Genomic DNA, 20,845 nt, shown 5'->3' on the forward strand with positions numbered 1-20,845 from the left:
TTTCAGAAAATTCAGAATTTTTGATATTCCGTCAATTCAAGAAGTTCATGAAGAACTTGGCGGAATATGCGCAAAGAAATGAGAAGGACTTTAGAGAAGGACGGTTATGTGGACAGTTGCGCTCCGAAATGTGACAGACCAATTCAATATTGCTTCGACCGGAAAGTTTATGGACAGTGCCAATTATCTGGGTGCAAAACATTGTCAATGGTCAAATGCGCGTATTGTGCCAAGAACATATGTTTCCAGCAGTTTGTCATCGAATGCCACCGATGTGTTCAGAATCCTCAACTGTTTTTTCACTAAAAAACAAAAAAAATTTGAAAAAAAATTTTGAAAAATCTTCGATGAACCATTTGTGAATTTCTTCACAAATTAAATGTATGTTTTCATTCTGGAAGATGCCTATTCATAACGAGAAATTCCCGAAAAACATGTTTCAATTGCGTAAATTTTATTCCAGAGCCAGTTATGGCAGCTTAAAATTAAACAAAAAAAATTTTGCAAAATTTTTGGGATCGGGAGAATCGAACCTACAACCTTCCTCCTCTGAACTTGCCATTTTACCACTTTACCCCACTGCTGATTGAAATCTATTGTTTTAAAAGAAATACACTATTTCGTGAAAAAATCTCACGAGAAATTGCTTAATCATAGGGAAACTTTTCTAGGTCATAACTCAGCTCACGTGAGCAATTTGCTGATTTTTTTAACAGATTTGGAATCCTCATAAGCTCTTCTATCTGCTCCCAAAATTTCAAAAAAAGTTAAACCCGCTCCCTCAAGTAACTCCCTTGTTAAATTTGGAGATTCTGAAACTCCGAGGCTCTGAAATTCTCAAAGTCTGATATCCTAGGATTCTTAAATTTTAAAATACTCAAGCTCTGAAGTTCCGAGAATCTGAAAATCGGAAACTCGGAAATTCAGTCAAAATTATCAAAAATTTAAAAAAAAATCATATTTATAGACACTTGTAAAAAAAAGAAGCTAACTTATTGGCAGCGACAAGTCCTATTCCTAACTGACCACTGATCGTCGAGTCTCCTCAATTTGAACGAGTGTCACATTTACCTTCTTATTAGAGTTTGTCGCTTTTCCAGACCCTCTAACCTCATTCTGAAAATTTTTAGTTCATTCAAATCCATTGGATTATTGACCTACCACATTGCAAGTAACCAAACCGATGAGTTTCCTAGTAAAATCCTGATTCAAACACAAAATGCAAAATGGATTGATATATGATAGAAAACCATTTGCCATTGGGTAGAGACCACGCATGTAGAAGACTGGACCATCCTGGAACCTTTCTTACAATTAGCAGTCAATAGGCGTCTGACACTCACATTACGAGTCTGCGCAAAATAATTCAGAAACGCATAGAATACCAGAATAGCAAAAAAGGCCAGAAGAAGAACAAGAACTTGGAATGCAAGATGAACTTCTCGACGAAGAGATCTGAATGTTCAATGGATTTGGTTCTCGGCTAGAATCCAAAGGAGTTGTTTCTTACTTTGATAACTTGGAAGAGTTTTTACGCACGAAATAGAACAACGCTCCGTAAGCTAAAGAGCTAACAATGCAAGTGGTGCTTACCACAGACAAAGCCATCACAGTATTTCTCTGAAATCGTATCCTCGTAAATTTAACATTTTTGGTTCTTACCTGAATAATTTCCTTACTTGCATTGATTGCCATTTTTTCAATTCCATCGAATTTGAAATCAGTATCCTTGAGAACAACAATACTCAAAAGCGTTGGTGTTATCCAGTAAACCAGTATAATTTTCCAGTTTTCAGCTTTTTGAACTTTCTAAATAATATCAAAAAAAAGTTTTATTTTATCAGGGTGTTTTCTCTTACCGTAGTTAGACTCCAATGAGGAAGAGTGATAACCAAATAGCGTTGCAAAGAGAGGAAGATTATTCCAGTGCATCGAATGTACAGGGTGTAGTAGATGATATTGTAGGTTGCTGGAAAAGTTTGACTGGCTTAGATTGATTTCTGTAGAATCTTACCAGCAGCGATGTAGTAGTCTTGGTATTCAAAATAAAATTGTCGGATTTGCGGGATGGCTCGAGCAGGAGAAAGAAGAATATATCCAAGCATTGAGAACATATCAGCAATACACTTTAAACGAAATTTTGTGTTTTGTATAGTTAGTGTTTTGTGTTTTATTTGGTTCTCATGACTAAACTTTTCGGATCAAAGCCTTCGTTTTTTCGGTTCCTTGTAGATTGTTTTATGTTATGAACTTTTTTGAGATTAAAAACTACCGGAACCATATTCAAGCTTGCCGTAAAAACTTCAATTGGAGGGTCCGTAACTTGTAACTTGCAGTAAATTTATCTTGGTTCCTTTCCAAAAAAATAACAAGTTGTCATTTTTGGTATCTTGCATAAGAATTGAGATAATTCAAGAATAGCTAAAACTTGACAATGTGTGGGGCCCTATTACAGGTATTATGGTACTTCAGTATACCTCTATTACAGGTATTATGGTACTTCAGTATACCCAAATCCCTTTTTTCCATTCTTAGTTTATTTCTTATTTCTCTGTTCGGCAAGCTCAAAAAAGTCAAAATTGTTTCTGTTATGCACACAAATCAGTGATTGAACTTTTTTGAAACTGTAAACCTACATGTTGCAACAGTAATGAATGAAATGTTGATTTATAAACCGCATAAGCGCCTCGAAGACATAACAGACAAACGATAATCAATAAATACAATGGAAGACTGACAATCGACATTCCATAGTACACATAGAAACCCCATTGTGGGGGTTCCAAAGAGTTATTCATCTGCAAAAAAATGATGACAACACTTATTTAAATAGATTAACGGGTATCCATAGAAAAAGTAATTTCCGGGGATAGATCGGAAATCGGAAAAAGACAAAAGTTTTTTGCAACAAAAGTGAGAGTATAAATCTGGTTATCAGAAGACAAGAGCATCGTGAGAAAACGAAACAAAAAAAGCATGTAACTGAATCAAAGGGGATGGGAATAAACAAGGTGAGGGGCTGAGGAAATGTAAAATCAAAATTGAAAGCACTTCTTGGTTGACTGGCTCTGTATGATTCAGATGATGAACATCGAAAAATCTACAAACTATGAAAGTGCTGGTGTTATTGAGACAGACTTTTTTCAAAACAGCATCGAATTCTCAAGCCCCAGCCTAATTCTCTGAATCCCATAGCAGTTCTCATAATAATTCGCATAGTCCATTCAATTCCCGTAACACCACTTACCTAAATTTTACACTGCTTGTGAAATTCGAGGTGTTTTTTCCAGAACGTTTTTCTTTACATTGACCCGCGTTTTCTGATGGAATGCAGGCACCGCTAATTAGCGACTCAGCAGTTCAATTTGAAGCTTTCGCGTCGAGACTAACGCGAATTTTACTGTAGTGTTACGGTAATCGCATTTGAGCACATTTGAACGACGTTCAGAAAAGCACAGTGATACTATGAATTATACAATGCTGATAAAATTAGTTTAGAAGTTTCTGAACAAAAAAAAATGACTCATGAAAATACGAAACGAATGAAGGCAGTAACTCAAAATAGAGACGTTCTCTGACTTTCGAAACGTCATCTCTCTACCCAACGTTTTTTCGCTAGTTCCTTGTTGTTGAATCTGTTCAGCCTTTTATATCTTTATTTTATATCAAATCAAAAATTAAAAAATTGTTCCCATTTTTTTAGCAACCAGCAATACTAATTGGTGATAAGCTCTTCTTCACTTTACGAATACCTTTTCAAATCAGTTTAAAGGATTTTCAAAACATTTATTTCCAAATACAGTTAACAAAATGTAACTTTTTTTGGTGCCAAAGTTGTTCCCGGTCCTCTCAGATTTGTACTTCCCGCGGTTGGCTTGGTAGCGTTTGACACTATTCCAGATACTTGTGCTTCACTCTGAAGGAAACGTATCATAAATTTCCTTTAATTCCTACACTTACGCCTTTGTAGCCTTCACATCTAACTGATTTGATAACTTGACGGGACAAGTCTCGATTCAAAATCAGGATGCAATACGGATTTAGATAAGATAAAAACCCACTTATCATAGGGTAAATACCACGAATATAGTATACCCAATCCATCTGAAATCTCTGATGAGTTTTACCAATTCTTTGTTTCCCTTCTTACCATTTGCAATTGCGTGAGGTAGTTGAGAGAGGCAAAGAAAACGAAAACAGCAAAAAACGCCAAGAAGAGAACCAGAACTTGGAATGCAAGATGAACTTCTCGACGAAGAGATTTTGACAGTTTTGAAGAGTTTTTTCTTAGAAATATAAACAATGCTCCATACGCAATTGAGCTCACAATACATGTGATGCTGACAACAATCAAAGCCATCACTGTGTTTCTCTGAAACAATTTGTTTTATTTTTCCAGCTCGGGTATTTTGTGTTCTACCTGTGTGATTGATTTGTCGACAATAAGAGTCATCTCTACTACATTATTGAAATGAAACTCGTAATCTTTGAGTACAACAATACTCAAAATAGTTGGAGTCATCCAGTAAACCAAGACGATTTTCCAATTCTCAGCACTTTGAATCAGCTAAAATAATAAACGATCATGAGATCTACCGATCTGACTACTCACCAAACTGAAATTTGAAAGTGGAGATGTGATAATGAAATATCTTTGAAGAGACAAGAAAATAATTCCAGTACATCTAACATACAAACTGTAGTATATGATATTGTAGGTAGCAGCAGCGATGTAATATTCCTGGTTGTCGAAATAGAACTGACGAATCACCGGGATTTCTCGTGCGGGGGTTAGAGCAAGGTATCCAACCATTGATAACAAGTCAGCGATGCACTGAAAACATCTACAATGTACTAGGTGTCTGCAGACAAAGTCAGTCATAGTTTGTGATAAGAGTTGAACTGAACTGTCTCTGTGGTTCGTAGCAAGAACCAAATTTTCAGAGGTACGTCAGAGAAGGAAGGAAATTTTTTAACCTGAACTTTTGGAACCTCGAATGTTTATATTCAATTTAGAAGTACTTTTCTGAACTTGAATACGAAAACTTGATCTGCAGTAAATCGAAGGTTTCGAATTTCAAATGTGATTACAAAATCAGGCAAAACGTTTGTCTCCTTAAACAATCCCGAAACACCATAAACCTTCTAATAGAACGCTACCCCTAGCTTATAATTTTGAGTCAATTCATCTCGGTTCCTGTGAAAGATACTAAAAAGTAGTAACATAATGAAATATTGGTGGTATTATGAATCAGTTATCAGTTAATAAATTGTTGATCTCTTCTGACGGAACCGAGATAATTGAGCTCAAACTTGACAGCGTGGTGGGCTTTTCGATTACAGGGTGAGGCAATCTAAAAAACATACATGCTGCAATAAAAGTGAATAAAAAGTTGATTGATAAGTCTTCGAGACGCATCTCAATCGTAGAATACAGACAAATATCACCAAATAGATGGGAATCGTAACAATAGACATTGCATAATAAACTTGAAAGCCCCAGGTTGGTGGTTTGGTGGTTTGGTTCATCTTTTCGAATGCTCAAAAACAAAATTTCAGAAAAATTTCTACAAGATTCTAGTAGACACCGTGGGATAAAAATTTCAAGAAAATCAAAATTCGAAAAATCGAAATTTAGTCATGGTCTGAAAAAAAGAGAGACAGAGCAAGCTGAATCTGAAGACACACCTACGTATACAAAAGCAAAAAGATACGCATAAACAAAATAAGAGACTCGTGACCGGAAAATGCATGTACTTGTAGTAGAAATCACTCAGATGGAACAGGTTGCTCAAAAAGTCAGATGAGGAAATTATCAGAGATCTGTCTGTTGACTAGACTGCTAGCTTGTATTTTCTAGTCAAAAGTTGAGGGGTCTTCGTCTTATGAACGGATATTGGCAAGGTTCTGGTCGGAAGATGCCCAAAAACGACTGAACATATAACGAGCCGTGTAAATACCGTAATCGTCAACTTTGAGCTCATTTATTTTATTTCCTGTAGAAGATATCAAATAGAGGAAATCAGTATCAGGTTTACAACGTTCAAGTTGCAGGATCTTTCAGGATCTTGCAGGATCTTCTTGGTTTCCAGGTTGCACCGACATCCAGGACTTCGTGGGCAGCTTCAAGGTGACATCATATGATGGGGCGGATTGGAAACAAGATGGCAGGAGTAGCAGAACACAATGGAATGTGAGGAAGTGGGATTTAGTAAAGTTACAAAACTTTCAAGTTGCAGAGATGCTTGGACTCCGGGACCGACTTGATGAGCTTCGAGGACAGCTTCAAGGACACAGGATGGGACGGATTGGAAACAAGATGGCAGGAGTTGCAGAACACAACGAAAGGTGAGAAAGTGGGATTTGGTAAAGATACGACACTTTCAAGTTGCAGAGATGCATGGTCTCTGGGACCAACTTCAAGGACTTCGAGGACAGCTTCAACGACACAGGTTGGGCTGGATTCAAAGCAGGATGAAAGGAGTAGCGGAACAAAAAAAGAGGTAAGGAAATGGGAATTGGTAAATTAAGTTTCTCGTGTTAGAAAATTTTCCTTTTTTTATGAAAAAAAACGACAAAGCACGACAATTTTTTTCGACCGAACTTAGAAAACTGGAAAACTGCTATTTCAAGGGACCAGTGATAACAAAGTAGGAACAAAATCTATGCTTTAGACAATTGAAAGTTATTTAGCACTTAGTTTTCAACATTCCTATTACAGGGGCTGATTGGACTCTGAGACCAACTTCAAGGACCTTGAGGACGGCTTCGATGGCACATTGCAGGATGGGAAGGATTCGAATCAAAATGACAGGAGTAGCAAAAAAAGTGAGTAAATGGGAATTTTCAAAGCGAAAAAACCGCCAGTTTCAAAACTTTTTACATCTACGGGGCTGCATTTTTAGATGAAAATGTGTCCAAAAATCAAAAAAAAAATTAGAACTAATTTCACGTAAAATATAACATTTTCAAAATTTTAAAATTCGAAAAATTGAATTTCCAAATACCACATTTTTAAGTAATCCTTTCCCGGATACTTGGAAAACTTGCTACTCTTATTACACGGGATTGCGAACGGGTACTCGAATCGAGCACGCTTTGCTGCGAATGCCACGGAATTCCACGAAAATTGCTACGAAAGGCAGTTGGCAAAGAGTTTTTCAGTGATAATTTGCACTGCGGCGCCACGTAGAACTGCGTTCCCAAAAACGCACCCGAGAGAACTCAAACAAATTCCACGCATGTACCCGTTTGCAACCCCGTGTTATTACAGTAGAATAACTTCAGGAAGTGATCAGCAGTGACGCCGGTACTCGACAGGATTTCATTCAAATCCGATGAGGTGACAAGAAATAAAATAAAAATTGGTTAAAATTGGTTTAATTTCAGATTTCTAGTGTCCCGGGACAAGAGTGAAGGAGTCGGCGTCGTGTTGTCAGAACTTCGTGAACTTGCATTTTTTGTGTGGTTTTTTGTGTCTTTCTCGCTTTTCTTGCTGCTCTTGTGCGTTTTTTTTTCGGACATGGTTTCTCGTTGTCCGTTTTCCGTAATCCGTTGTTTTCTATTAGGTTGATCCATAAGTTTCTGTCGATTTCTTCGATGATCGTTTCTCTGTGTCCGTTGTCCGAAAAAAAAATTTCGATGTCGATGCATCTCTTATTTGGACTCGTCGGTCTTCTAATTGTGTCTATCTCTGGGCTGTCTGTGTTGCTCCTTTCGGTTGTGTATCGAATTTTTTGTGGTGGAAACGTTCTCATCGATAAAATTTAACAAACGAGCAAATGAAACATTAAAAGTGTTGACATCTGTACAATTTCACATGGATAATTTTAAAATGAGCCCGTGTTCAATTTTCATCATTAATCTGGTACAAAATAACAGAGCCGTGGAAGAGAGACGAAGGCGGCCATGGCCGAAGGACTCACAACGACAACTACCTTAATCAAAAACTATGGTCTCACAGATAAAATCATGATTTATCAATAGACACAATAGATCAATAAACAACTTTCCTCAAAAAAGTGACTTGATTGATACCCTTCCTTTGTTGCTGCTTGCTCGAATTTGAAATTATTCCAGATACTTGAGCGTCACTCTGAAATCTTCAATCTGCACCTACAGTATCTAGAAATCTGATTTAACCAATTTGAATTTTTTGCAAGTCAATGATCTGATCACTTGTTTTGTCAGGTCGTTATTGAGGAATAGTATACAAAACGGGTTCATATATGAGAGAAACCCATTCGCCATTGGATAAATTCCACGCATGTAGAAAATGGGTCCTGTCTGGAAAAATTGGAAAATATCATACATACTTGTAACAGGCCGGGCTTTTTTTTTCAAATTTTCGAAGGCCCAATTAGGACTGGCCCGGAATTTTACAAGTATGGAAAATAGTATTTTGAAATTCAGTCCCACATTGTCAAGTTTGAGCTCTATTCCGTTCCAATACAAGATATCTGAAATGCGTCAACTGACCAAACACTTCTGAAATGATGGTTAACATTTCATCAGTTGATCACTTTCCGATAGCTTCTACAGGAAACGAGATATATGAGCTCAAAGTTAAAAGTTAGGGATCTATATCTTTTATAGATTTCACGATACATTATGAGTCTGCGCGAAATAGTTTTGAAACGAATAGTAAACAAGGATTGCGAAAAATGCCAAAAGTAAAATAAAAACTTGAATTGCAAGAGAAATTTCTCGACGGAGAGATCTGGAAATGGTTTTCTGAAAAGTTAATCTGAAACCCGGATCATACTTGGACAGTCTGACAGAATTCTTTCGGACAAAAATATACAGTGCTCCGTAAGCTACAGAGCACAGAATGCAAGTCAAACTGACAATAATTAGAGCCATCAATGTGTTTCTCTGAAATGTATATTTTTGATTTTTAAAGAGCTTCAATTCTTTGATCCCTAACCTGTATCACCTCTTGTTCAGCAATTACAGCCATCGTTTCAAAACTTTCATATTTGAAATTTGTATCTTTCAAAACTACCAAACTTATCAGAGTTGGAACGACCCAATAGACACCTATTATTGCCCATTTTGGTGCAGATTGAACTTTCTAAAAATTATCGAATCTCAAAATATGTTTTTTAATCAAATGTTTTGGTTACTGTAGTGATTTTGGTATGTGTGTATTTGATCACTAGAAAACGCTGAAATGAAAGCAAAACTATTCCGGAGCATCGGATATACAAGGTGTAGTAAATATGGTTGTAGGCTGCTGGAAAGATTTATGTTTTTAAAGAATTAACAGGATTACGGTACCTGCGGCTATATAAAACTCCTGATACTCAAAGTATAACTCTCTTATAAAAGTTATTCCTCGAGCCACTATTATCACAAAATAGAAACACATTGCGAACAGATCCGCGATACACTGAAAATTGGGTACCGTAATACCTGTAGAAGGAGATCCGACCCTTCTAATACAAGTATTACGGTATCTTCTTTCCTTCGATTCGAAAAAAAAATTCTTACATGTTGTAACAAAATTGTATAAAAAGTAGTGTTATAAGTTTTGGAGACATATCGAAGACTAAAAAGTGAGATGAAAACAAAAAAATACAGAGGAAGTATTAGAATAGATGAGAGATAGAATACGGTAGCAGGCCAAATAGGAGGTACAAAAGGAGCTGGAGACGGAGAACTCATCTGAAATATTTATAGAATTCTTGAAGCTCAAATAACTTTTCTCATGGTTATAACTAGAAAAATTTAAATAACTTGAGAAAACGGAGAAAACTGAAAAATAATGACTACAAAAATGAAAATCATCTGTTATTTGTTTCTGAAAATATCTAGAATTCCATGGAACACCTGAAATCATCTTCAGAATATATGAAAAAATTTTAGACCTCAATCAATGCTCTTTTTGGAACTTAACTAAATTTTTGGAGAGCAGAAAAAATGCAAAAATGTGTCTGACGTTTTGGATCATGGGGTAATGGAAATGGACAATTATAGCTTTGTGCCAACTGTCAACAAAGCCATGAAATCATTCGGAGCAATTTGGCATCTTGAAGATCACGGATAAAGTGATGTGGGAATCCACTGTAGAGGATATTTAGAATCTGAAATTATGCTGAAGAAATGCTCAAAGACCAAGGTAGATTCTCTCAAAAGGAAGAAAACTCTGAAAATCCAGATTACAACTAAACTCAGCGGGGAACCAGGTGATAACCAATAATTTTTTCGCAGTCTTCATTTTTCAAACACCACAAATTTTAAGAGAAGCAAAACAAAATTTATAGCTGATCAAATGTGGAGGAAGGAGGAACCTTTTTTGGAAAAAAGATGACAAAGGAATCAAGTTGGAAATGGTCTGCTGAAGCGGTGAAGCCAAGCTAAAATCTGAAATTATCACTCAATACCCTTTCGATCTTCTGAATAAAATTCTTGCATTTAAAGACCATTTCAAACTTCGCTCTTCTTTTTCCTCAAAGACACAATACAAATTGATGAGACACAGACATCTGCTGAACCTAGGCCGCCTGAAACTGTTTGCCGTGTAGTCCTCTCGGAGAACTCATCATTTGAAAATAATCACTGAAACAACTGAAATCATGAGGGAAATTCGGCGATATTTGTTTTGGATCCGTTACGATGGATCGAAATTTCCCGAAATGGCGAAAGGTGGAACCGGATTCGGTGTTATGGATCTTCTAAATCAGGTTTTACATTAGGAAATCGAACAAGCTTGGTAATTGTTTTTCAGACAGTGTCACAGTCGATATTCGGACCGCGAAGAGAGCAACACCCAGAGCAAAAGGATAAATTGAAGTTTTCTCCAAGCAGTCGAACTGATGCAAAAGTTCATGCGATTCGAAGTTCCGTAATTTGCCAGGTAAATTTTGCCTGGCTTGTTTCATCAATATCCTTCGTTTCAGGTTCCATTGGAATTCGCTGATCTAGACAAATGTCCCGAAACTAAGATCCAATACATGAGAACATGGAAATCAATCATTGACGCCGCAAATCCGGGATCTCTAGAAATCCTAGATGCACACTCTGTCTCTGCTGGATTTTGTATCAGAAGAAGTGTGTCATATAGGTAATCTCTACATCAAAAAGTTCTTCTTCTTCAAAAATAGCGTTTCTCTGCGTTTCTTCTTCTATTCTTCCATGCGAGTATCCATTGACAACGGAGAACTCTGTCACATGACTCGCACTTTTAACATCTCTTTCCTCTTGAAGAAGCCCACTTCTATTCTCTTCTATTCCAGAAAGTACACATATCGGTTAGCAGTATGCCGCTCCTGGGATTTATGGGATACTATTCGACAAGAACCTTCTATTGCTTGTTTCTCCGAAAGAGATTACGCGTGGAGACTACCTCCAGGATTCTCACCTGAACGACTTCTGCGAGCCGGAAAAATTTTCGAAGGTGAGATCGAATCGTTTTTATACCTATTTAAAACTTGCTCTTTTTAGGCGAGCAAGTAATGGGATCGTTCTTCAAGCATACAAATCGAGAAAAACGTACCGAACCTATATCACCTTCGGCTCTCAAATACATATTCTACGTTGGATTGTCCAACGGAGAAGCTTATTCGGTAGAAAATGACATTTATGATTATTACAATGTGACAATTGTAGCAAAGTCATTTGTTCGAGAGCAGGTAATTTCCAAGAAGTTGGATTAGCATCTAAAAATCTAAAATTTCAGATTCGCAGAATGATTTCGTGCTTGGTGAACTATTCGTATGACCGAATCCCGTTATCCACTGTGAATTGGCTTCTGAAAAATCCCATCAGCTCGAACTTTTACGATATGGGAATCCCAGTAGCTCCTCCGCAGGGTCTTTATTTAACTGACGTGGTTTATGATCCAAATATGTTTACAAAGCCTGTTCCCTACTATTTGCACTCGTGGGATTACGAATAGGTCACCTTTATACTCTTTATACTTTTGATAGGTTGGTTCTCATAAATAATTTTCTTTTTTAAACTCGGCTGTGTGAAGAAAATAGTTTCCTTCCCCAACAATGAGTATAAAATTGCACCAGATTTATTAAAAACGAGAAAGCAATCGAAATGTGTTTCTGCTCGTCATAGATCTCATTCCCCGGCAACAAATCGATACACTTATGCGATTATTAAGTGTAACATTCTCTCTGAACACATTTTTCTCAATTTTCCGCAAAACAGCGGCATTTTCTGGCAGAAAACCGCCTGCCGACTGCGCTTGACAAGAGTCGAAATTGCCGATTTTTCGTCCGAGAGGACTACACGGCGGCGAAAGGACGACAGGTCTCGCGGCGACGGGCTGACGCCGCGCATTACCGTAGGTCCTGCAGTTTTTAGTGGAAACCTTATCCGAAAGGGGCGTAGCGCCGAATTCTTGATCTTTTTTCTGAAAATCGGCTTCAAAAAATTTTTTTAATTGATGAATTTAACCTACGGATTGTTCTGCACATGAAAATATGCTTTTTATGAACTAAAAATGCATGGTTTTTGCAGAGAAAAATTTTTTAGGCCGACAATCTCGTTCTCGAATCTTTCTGTATTTCACCGGATTAAATATGTTACAACTCATTAATCTTTTAATTTTTTCAGGGTATTTTCTAGATAGTCTTAACGGCTACATTTTTTTTATTCAAGGCTTTTTTATCCGGCTTTTTAACTTTATTCGTTCTTATAAAGTAAAGTAAGGTGAGTCGAGCTGTATTTTGTTTCGATTGATAATTTGAATTTTCAGATAGTAGTAAAAATGGAAGGTACAGATAACAAGATTAACGGTAACGCCTCTGAGACTATCAAGGAAAATGGACACTCGACGAAGGGAAACGAGGACAAGAAGATCTTTGTCGGTGGAATCTCGCCAGAAGTCAACAACGAAGATCTGAACTCCCACTTCACCAAGTACGGAGAGGTTGCTCAAGCTCAGGTCAAGTACGACCGTACTAACGGCCGCTCCCGAGGATTCGCATTCGTCGAGTTCACCACCGGAGAAGGATGCAAGTTGGCTCTCTCGGCTCGCGAACAAACTATCAAAGGAAAATCTGTAAGTTTTATAAGCTTATTTAGGAACTCCTTCTATAAAACCAGAGAGAGCTCTGAAATTGGATTTACCTTTGAAAAAAACCTAAAGTTGTTTTTCTAGGTTGAGGTGAAGCCAGCCAAGTCCCGGGAAAACAAGAAGGTCTTCGTTGGAGGTCTTCCATCAGATTACAGCGAAGCTGAGCTCCGCACTCACTTCGAACAGTTCGGAAAGGTCGATGATATCGAATGGCCATTCGACAAGCAGACCAAGACCCGCCGTAATTTCGCTTTCATCGTTTTCGAGGAAGAGGAATCCGCTGACAAGGCATCTTCACAGACAAAGCAAACCTTCGGAACTCGCGAATGTGATGTGAAGAAGGCTGTTCCACAAGGAAAGCGATTCCCACCAGGCCAAGGACGCATGCCAGGAGGTCGTGGAATGTATGGAGGACGAGGCGGAAACAACAACTCCGCATGGTACGCCGGGTGGGGACAGATCGGAGCTGTTCCATACGGAACTACTGGAGCTTGGGGAGATTGGTACGGAAATGGCTACTATGGACAACAAGGAGCCCACCATAACAACAGCGGATCTTCTCAAGGATATGGAAGTGGATACCAGAGTGAGTTGAATTTACTTTACATTGCTTCATTATTCCAGTCAAAACACACATTGTGGGGAAACATTTTAAAAATTCACCTAAATCAATCTCACCAGGTTTTTCAGGAAACAACAGCGGCTTCGACTTCCAGCAAGGACAAGGAGCCAGACAATCGAACGGTCAACCACGCTTCCAACAACAACAGCAACAACAGCAGCAACAACAACAACAAGCTGCTCAAGCCCAACAGTTCTAAAAAGTGCCTTCTGAACTTCACCTCATCATCTGAAAAGCCTTCACCGTTTTCCCCTTCAGAATTCCTGTCTTTTTCCTACCTAATCTTTTAAAATTGTCACCAAATTCTTTGTCCTCATGCCTAAACTCAAACATAAGCAGTTGATTGTCGTCCCTAAATTCTAACGTGCGAATTTTTTCTTTCTAATTTTTGGCAACGACGATACGAGATGTGTCGTTCCCGAAGTTTCTTCTATCGAACCCATTTGTTTTGTTTTTTCTGATCCTCACCCAGAGACTCGTCGGTTCTCTACCCTTACAGTTGTCCGCCGATGGGTTTGAATAACTCCAGGAATAATAATACCACTTTTGTTGTTTTAGATGATTTTTTTTCTAAAAGTTCCTATAACCGCCCAATGTGTAGAAGTATTTCTCACCACTCCCTACAGTCGATTTTTGTTGTTCTCAAGTTGTTTCAGCTTGTTTCGTTCCCAAGAGAACATCAAAAAGAAGCTGAAACTTCTATTTTTTCTAAAGTCTGTATGCTTCTCCCCCCGAACCATCATTTAGTTGTTGTTATGGTGCTACTTCCTTTTTTCAGGAACTGGTATCCAATTAGACTGTATGATTCTCCTTGTTTTGTATACCACATCTCATTTAGAATTGTACAGTTAGTTGTTAAACCGTTTATCTCATGTTTGAAGTGTATCTGATGAACAGTCAGGTGTCCAATCTTCGTCTAATCTCACAACACCCAATCAGTCCCACCATCGTTTTTGCCAATCTCACCCGTAAATCCGCCCCACCCGTAAACCCCCAAACCGATTCTAATGACTGCATCAGTGTTTGACACAGAATTTGTCGTTCACTATTCAAATGTATGATTGATTCATGTCAAACATGTGTTGATATTAAGCTGAGAATGAAATTTTTGAGGACTAGTTACTATATTGCCAAAGATATCTAATTGTTCTTATTTTCAACAAAATGTTTGAAAGAACAGGTGAGTTTCCGTGTGAATATATCTGAAGAATTGCGATAGAGATGAATTTGTGCTTATCGGGTTAATTGCAGAACAGAAAAATGACATCAACTCTTGAATCATATATGAACCGCATGGTGAACGTCGTCACTGGAGACGGACGAGTAATCGTCGGGCTTCTCAAGGTAGCACATGGGTTATTGAAAAAACATCGTTATTGATAAGTTTGAAAAGAATTTTCGAAAGAAAATCAGTACGATAGTATTGCTTCCCACTTTTTTTTCAAACAGCTTAGAGTTTTGCCGCGTCCAGGTGAATTTCTAGAAAAATTTTCTCATTGAAACGTTGCCCAAAGCTGCCAAAACTACGATATCAATCGATTTGTTTTGTGTTTTTTTCTACGAAACCATCAAAAAATAAGAAGTTTATCTAGATTTCCGGCGGGTTTCAGAGAAGAAACACAACGGAGATACCGTAGTTTAGTGTCTGGAAATCTGGAAAAAATGGCAGCTTTGGGTAACGTTTTCCTAAGAAATGTATCCTTGAAATTTGCTTTGGACACGGTATTTCGAGCCATTTTTTCAAATTTCTAAACAAAAAATGTCGATTTTACAGGGATTCGATCAATTAATCAACCTGGTCATCGAAGATGCCCACGAACGGTGTTATTCAGAGACAGACGGAGTTCTAATCACACCGCTGGGACTCTACATTATTCGAGGAGAAAATGTGTGAGTGATTTTTAAAATTCAAAACATTGATCTCACAAAGAAGCATACATGTCTGTAACTGTAATTATTTAAAAAGTTGAAATTCCATTTCGTTGAAATCAGTTCTCGGTTTCAAGCCTACTTCTAAGTCTCATTCGCCCTCAATCCATTCGTTCCAGGAAGTGGTACTCCGGGTCAAACGATCAACACCACACCCTTGTCCTGGAAACGTTTATTTTCGTGCGGCCCACATCCCTTTCGTCCGTGCAAATTTTTTCCCTCTCACAACTGACCGATTGTTTCAATTGCCGAGCATCGCGTCAATCCAGTCGTGTAGCAAAAAGCATATGAGCTCTTTGATCATTTCCGTGCTCGGCATAAGGCCATAATAAGGCTGAGAAATTAGTATCTTTTGAATTGATTGGACTTTCTCGATGACCACATAAGGCAATATCATTTTTTGCTCTCGATCTCTGTTCTCACTGTTCCCAAACAAGCCAAAGTTCCGGATGAAATGTCAACCCTATTTTTCCGTCCGAAAAATCGTCCGTGTACTGTGTTCCAATGATTTCTTTCGAAACACAAAAGAACAATTCACGCGAGCCGTCGCGTACTGTCTGCCTAGTTTAGAAGAACATGTTCAGATTTATGCTAACTCGAGCAAGTCGGTGTAAATATTTGTTTTCTCACAACGCTTCAGTTGTTTTCAATGAACACCAAGTGCAAAATCGGTGCAAGAATAACGTATTATGTACAGTTTATATAAGAACTTCCCGGGTCGTAAATTTCCACACCCCGGTTAATGATGCAAGTGCGCTCTTCTGCGCTTTTCCCTACGCCTTCACCCCCTAGTCTCGCTTTTTTCTTCTCTCTACGCTTCTATTTCGAATTGTCTCTCTCACTGCTCTTTCTCTCTTCCAGTCAATACTTATCCGGACCCACTAAATTTTCATTTCGTCCTTTTTCTCAAGCTTTGACGATAAAACGCGCAATGATTCAGTTGACCTAATTTCTGAAAGGGATTCCGTTTTTTTTCGTTCCATTCTCTTCCAATAGATAGCCAATCATCAAGGGGTCGGTCACAGAACACACTGATAACAACTGACGATGGCCACTCCTGAGAATGGAATTTCGTGTTTTCTCATTTTGAGGTCTTTTGCAAAAAAATTAAGGAAAATGCATTTTCCCGCAGTTGCCGATCAATAAAATAGAAATTTCGGTTTTCAAAAAAATCATTCTCGGAAAATGTTCATTGCATCTGTTCGAACCTAAATTGTTTGGCACTTTATCGATTTTCCCATGTTTTATCACTTTCTGCTTTGTAACTTTTCCCAACCCAGAACAAGTCCTTACCATGAGCAATCAGAAAATGCGGCATATGAGAAATGACGTGTCAAAAACATCACTTCCAATCGCCTGTCGCCCCCCAAAAGCTGTCTGATGCTTGACCATTATGATTGCTTGAAGCTGCTGCAGCACCACCACCAGCAAGCCACTATTGTTTGTACTCTCCATCTTTCTCGGGCAAAAAAAGAAGCGAGAAAAGGTATAGTGAACGGGCAGGAGAATACGAAAAAGGCGAAAAAAGTATCCGCTTTCCCCTATTCAATCGAAGCTTCTCGTGTTCCTTCAGAGCTTTTGATCTACCTCTACCGGTCGATGAATCTAAAAGTCAGCTGGTTAACGTGGATTGCTGACTGCTTTAAAAATTGATTTCTATATGATTTTAGTTTCCGTTTCCGAGACAGTGTCATATCCTTACAGGGAGCATACGCCCTCTTCGTTTTCATCAACCCACTCGACATGTCAAGTGATAAATACTCCATTTCTCTGCATCCTCTCGCAATGACTGGTTTGCTGAGAACGTTTCGAACTTTCTTTCTCACAAATACGAATATCTCATAAAAAAGATGAGATTTACGAATTGGACATGTGTTCAATGTCGTACTTAATCCTCCCACATTTTCACACTTTTCCTTACCAATTCATTCGATTCGAAACCGAGAAAAAAGTAGTTCTCCGCAAACCTGTCCTTTCGGAACGTTTTTTGCCTATGAAAGTGAGAAACAAATCTTATTTCATATGAAAGATGACTGCGTTTCAAACTGTAACCCATCATTTATAGAGCCATCATTGGTGAAATCGACGAGGAACTCGACAAACGCGTCGATCTAGAGAATGTGAAGGCAGCCCCATTGGCACCGATTTGGGTCCCACAATAAAACAAAAAATCAATAGCCTCCTTCCTCTTTCTGTGTTCATTGTATTCACTGGTTACCCCATTCGCTATTTCTCATTTTATTGTCTCCTCTACTGTCTTTTTTCCCGTTTTGTTTCTTTACTATTTTGGATCTCTTTTGACTTCTCTCCACATTGATTTTTTCTCTCTTTAATGAATAATGTATTTATTCAAATGATTTAATAATCGTTCATTGTGCTACCGTTGTTTTCTCGGTTCCGCTTTTTTCATTCCGTTTCGCTTCTATTATCGTTCTCGTTAAATCCATGATTTTCAGAGAGTAATAACTTTGTTAAACAGTCAACCAGATAAAGAGGACTTTTATCAATCTTATTAAATCGCAATATGAACGGAAGAGTGAGTTTTTTGAAAATCTTATTCCATTGCTCGGATAGAAGCTCACCCAAACCGTCAACTTTGAGCTCAATTGTCTCAGTTACTATGAGAGATATAAAAAATCTGTTAACTGATAAAATGTTGGTGATATCATCATGATCAATTTATCAGTTGACCAATTTTTGATATCTCTCACAGGAAGCGAGATAATTGAGCTCAAAGTTGAGGAACTGCGTGGGCTTCTAGAGCAATTAGAGCAAGTACAGTAAGTCAACCAAGTCAACTTTTTTTCCAGGATCGTGATCGTCGTGACGTCCGCCGTCCAACCTTCCGTGATCACCGTACTCCACAATTCGGAAATGATGGACGTCGTCTGGTGAATCCTGCTCACTACCCACAACGTCCAGTGTCTCCACGTCGTCCACCAGCGAACTCCTCTCCAAACAGACGTCGTTTCGACAACAATCAACGCAACAGATCGCCTGAACATCGTCATGGCGGCTTTAACGATCATAATCGACCGCAGGAGCACAACGACAGGAGAGGAGAAGCAGTGGTTGGTAGAAAGCAAACACAAAATATTCCTCTAGTGTCTTGAAACTATGGATTTCTGACTTCTTATCCAACAATTTTCGATATCTTGCAACGGGAGAACTTACCCATCTAGGTGACGTCTTCGGAATCTTCACTTGTGGCGCCATACCAAAGTTTGTTCCGTCTTCTTCGAAGAGCATCAGAGAGTGGGGAGAGACGCAGAGAGAAAACCTGAAGAATAGAGAAAAGACGCTGGTTCGTATTCAGCACGTCTTCAGTAAAACTTAAAACTGAAAGAAAGGAGGGAAACACAGACAAGAATCTACAAGCAAGGCGGAGAGCATCGGCTTCAATTGTTCACCGTTTCAGGACCGCTCTCGCTCGAACAACAACGTCGCCGCCAGAATCCAAGCACCATTCGTCCCACATTCATCACCAGGACGTCATCATCAACAGCAGAGGGATGCGGACTGGAAGAGACCACAAATGGTAAGCTTTTTCAATTTTTCAAGAAAATTTCAAACTAGTCTTAGCGTTGGCTTAGCTTTCAATAGGAATGGGTGTCATCGACCTTTAATCACAAAGTGAACAACTTTTGTAGAGTGGTAGCTTCTCGTTAAATCACTGTAATTATTTTGAACCCTTTTCGAATGTTTCGGTATCTAGAATATACCCAAGCTGTAGAAGTCCCTTTTACCATTTTGCCTGAACAGTCAACAATTCTAACTTTACCATCATCTGGGGTTCAGAGTTTGCACATCGTAAACTTCCGCTCCAACCAAATTTATCACCCCGTCGCTTTCACACTTTTCCGTACACATAATCATATTCACAATTTCTTCCTGTCACTTCAAATAATATAAGTCGCTTCGTCGCTTTTTGGCAATTTTCTGCATTCGCCCATTTGAAAAGATTCGAATGCCGTCACCGGTCGGTGCAAACAACGGAAATATATCAGTGATAACAAAGTGATGATAAAAGTGTCAAAATGGTTGTACAGAAAAGAGAGCGTGCATATCAGAGTGATTGATGGCATTCTGCTTCTTCTTCTCCTTTATCTTTGTGCTCCGGAAAAGAAACGAAGCGCAAAGTGTCTTTCTGCACCGAAATGTTGTATTGTCCGTTGTTTGGTTTTCAATTTGATAATAATTGATAGCGCGTTCAATCAGAAGAAACATTTAATATTTGAAATTCTAGAATTCTCCGAATTTTCAATTCTTTGGCTCATAGTCAAGCAGATATTTTTAGGACTCGAACATCACAGACGTGTTTTCCTTACCTCTCTTCCTAAGTACGCTACATATAAGGAGATTATTTGGTGTCCTTACAGAATGTAGATAAGGCAAAGACTTCGAGCTCCATTTCAGACCAGTTGACAACTATTGTCTTGTTCTTATTTCAACACCTTGAATATCATTTACAAAATTTTCAACCTCAATTTTTATTAGTTTCAGAAGCGTCCAGCAGTCGACACTCGTCCAATGTCCTATGCTACCGGAGTGGCGTCTGCCACGTCTTCTTCCTCTTCACGTCCACGTCACAACTCTAGAGATCGTCACAGAGATGCTCCACGTCGTCAGGAAGATGATAAGGAGAAGAGACAAAGAGACGAAAATGACAAGAAGAAGGATGAGAGATCCAGAAAAGTTGACACTGAAAAGAAGGATGAGAAATCGTCCAGAAGACACGAGGAGCCCAAGAAGGAAGAGAAGTCCACTAGCAGCAGCAGCAGCAGAAGACGTGATGGTGAGAGAAAGCGTGACGATGATAAGAAGGATAGAAAGTCGGTTGAAAAGAAGGAAAAAGTAGTAAAAGAGGATGAGAAGATGGTAGTTGATGAGACCAGAGAAGAAGACGAAGCTGTCGCTGTGCAGGGTTTGGAAGAAGTTGATTCTTGTGAGTTTTTCATTTCAGACTGTTTTTACAGTCAGTAGACGCTTATAATATTCTTCAATTTTTAGGCGAAGGCGATGAAAGCAATGAGCAAGTTCAAAATAATGCGGAACCAGTTGCTGCTGCTTCTCCGGCAAGATCCAATCACAGTGCACCTGCATCCAACGCCTCGGTACAATCCGACGAGGAGGAGCTCGATTATGAAGAGGACGACATTGATCTGGAACTTGGAGATGATATCGATGTGGAGACTATGAAATTGGCGGCCAGAGGTGATTTGAAAATGGATAGTAATGATGAGGATGCAGCCGATGAGAAT

General features: G+C 38.6%; 6 protein-coding genes across 6 annotated transcripts in view; 4 read left to right on the plus strand and 2 right to left on the minus strand.

Moving 5' to 3' along the window:
* The window catches only part of CBG05475, a gene marked incomplete at both ends in the record, with an annotated part of 6,374 nt that extends 845 nt beyond the window's left edge, over positions 1-5,529 (minus strand). The window contains 14 exons of the mRNA XM_045235390.1: positions 689-828; positions 1,027-1,116; positions 1,162-1,296; positions 1,344-1,455; positions 1,511-1,620; positions 1,663-1,809; positions 1,860-1,969; positions 2,015-2,126; positions 2,637-2,798; positions 3,818-3,916; positions 3,961-4,104; positions 4,151-4,372; positions 4,613-4,834; positions 5,368-5,529. Of these exons, the coding sequence (XP_045092955.1) occupies positions 689-828; positions 1,027-1,116; positions 1,162-1,296; positions 1,344-1,455; positions 1,511-1,620; positions 1,663-1,809; positions 1,860-1,969; positions 2,015-2,126; positions 2,637-2,798; positions 3,818-3,916; positions 3,961-4,104; positions 4,151-4,372; positions 4,613-4,834; positions 5,368-5,529 (1,967 nt within the window). The remainder of the gene's footprint in view (positions 1-688; positions 829-1,026; positions 1,117-1,161; positions 1,297-1,343; positions 1,456-1,510; positions 1,621-1,662; positions 1,810-1,859; positions 1,970-2,014; positions 2,127-2,636; positions 2,799-3,817; positions 3,917-3,960; positions 4,105-4,150; positions 4,373-4,612; positions 4,835-5,367) is intronic.
* Positions 5,530-7,996: 2,467 nt separating this feature from the next.
* Cbr-srv-25 lies at positions 7,997-9,666 on the minus strand (the record flags this gene model as incomplete). The annotated part of the gene is made up of 7 exons (XM_045235391.1): positions 7,997-8,095; positions 8,143-8,286; positions 8,608-8,874; positions 8,927-9,073; positions 9,126-9,235; positions 9,280-9,391; positions 9,493-9,666. The coding sequence occupies 7 exons, from the start codon at positions 9,664-9,666 to the stop codon at positions 7,997-7,999; spliced, it is 1,053 nt and encodes a 350-aa protein (XP_045092954.1).
* Positions 9,667-10,577: 911 nt separating this feature from the next.
* Positions 10,578-11,899, plus strand: CBG05472 (the record flags this gene model as incomplete). Its single annotated transcript, XM_002633549.1, has 6 exons — positions 10,578-10,685; positions 10,730-10,858; positions 10,902-11,065; positions 11,238-11,398; positions 11,446-11,633; positions 11,681-11,899. The coding sequence occupies 6 exons, from the start codon at positions 10,578-10,580 to the stop codon at positions 11,897-11,899; spliced, it is 969 nt and encodes a 322-aa protein (XP_002633595.1).
* An 825-nt stretch (positions 11,900-12,724) lies between these two features.
* Cbr-sqd-1 lies at positions 12,725-13,854 on the plus strand (the record flags this gene model as incomplete). Its single annotated transcript, XM_045235392.1, has 3 exons — positions 12,725-13,018; positions 13,118-13,619; positions 13,715-13,854. 3 exons carry the CDS (start codon positions 12,725-12,727, stop codon positions 13,852-13,854), a joined length of 936 nt encoding a protein of 311 aa, XP_045092953.1.
* Positions 13,855-14,915: 1,061 nt separating this feature from the next.
* Cbr-lsm-8 lies at positions 14,916-17,746 on the plus strand (the record flags this gene model as incomplete). Its single annotated transcript, XM_002633547.1, has 3 exons — positions 14,916-14,999; positions 15,430-15,545; positions 17,650-17,746. The coding sequence occupies 3 exons, from the start codon at positions 14,916-14,918 to the stop codon at positions 17,744-17,746; spliced, it is 297 nt and encodes a 98-aa protein (XP_002633593.1).
* A 362-nt stretch (positions 17,747-18,108) lies between these two features.
* The window catches only part of Cbr-seu-1, a gene marked incomplete at both ends in the record, with an annotated part of 4,278 nt that continues 1,541 nt past the window's right edge, over positions 18,109-20,845 (plus strand). Inside the window, 5 exons of the mRNA XM_045235393.1 lie at positions 18,109-18,120; positions 18,395-18,688; positions 19,003-19,122; positions 20,088-20,529; positions 20,595-20,798. Of these exons, the coding sequence (XP_045092952.1) occupies positions 18,109-18,120; positions 18,395-18,688; positions 19,003-19,122; positions 20,088-20,529; positions 20,595-20,798 (1,072 nt within the window). The remainder of the gene's footprint in view (positions 18,121-18,394; positions 18,689-19,002; positions 19,123-20,087; positions 20,530-20,594; positions 20,799-20,845) is intronic.

This window comes from Caenorhabditis briggsae, assembly GCF_000004555.2.
Source record: "Caenorhabditis briggsae complete genome, chrIV, whole genome shotgun sequence".
NCBI classification, from domain to species: Eukaryota; Metazoa; Nematoda; class Chromadorea; order Rhabditida; family Rhabditidae; genus Caenorhabditis; species Caenorhabditis briggsae.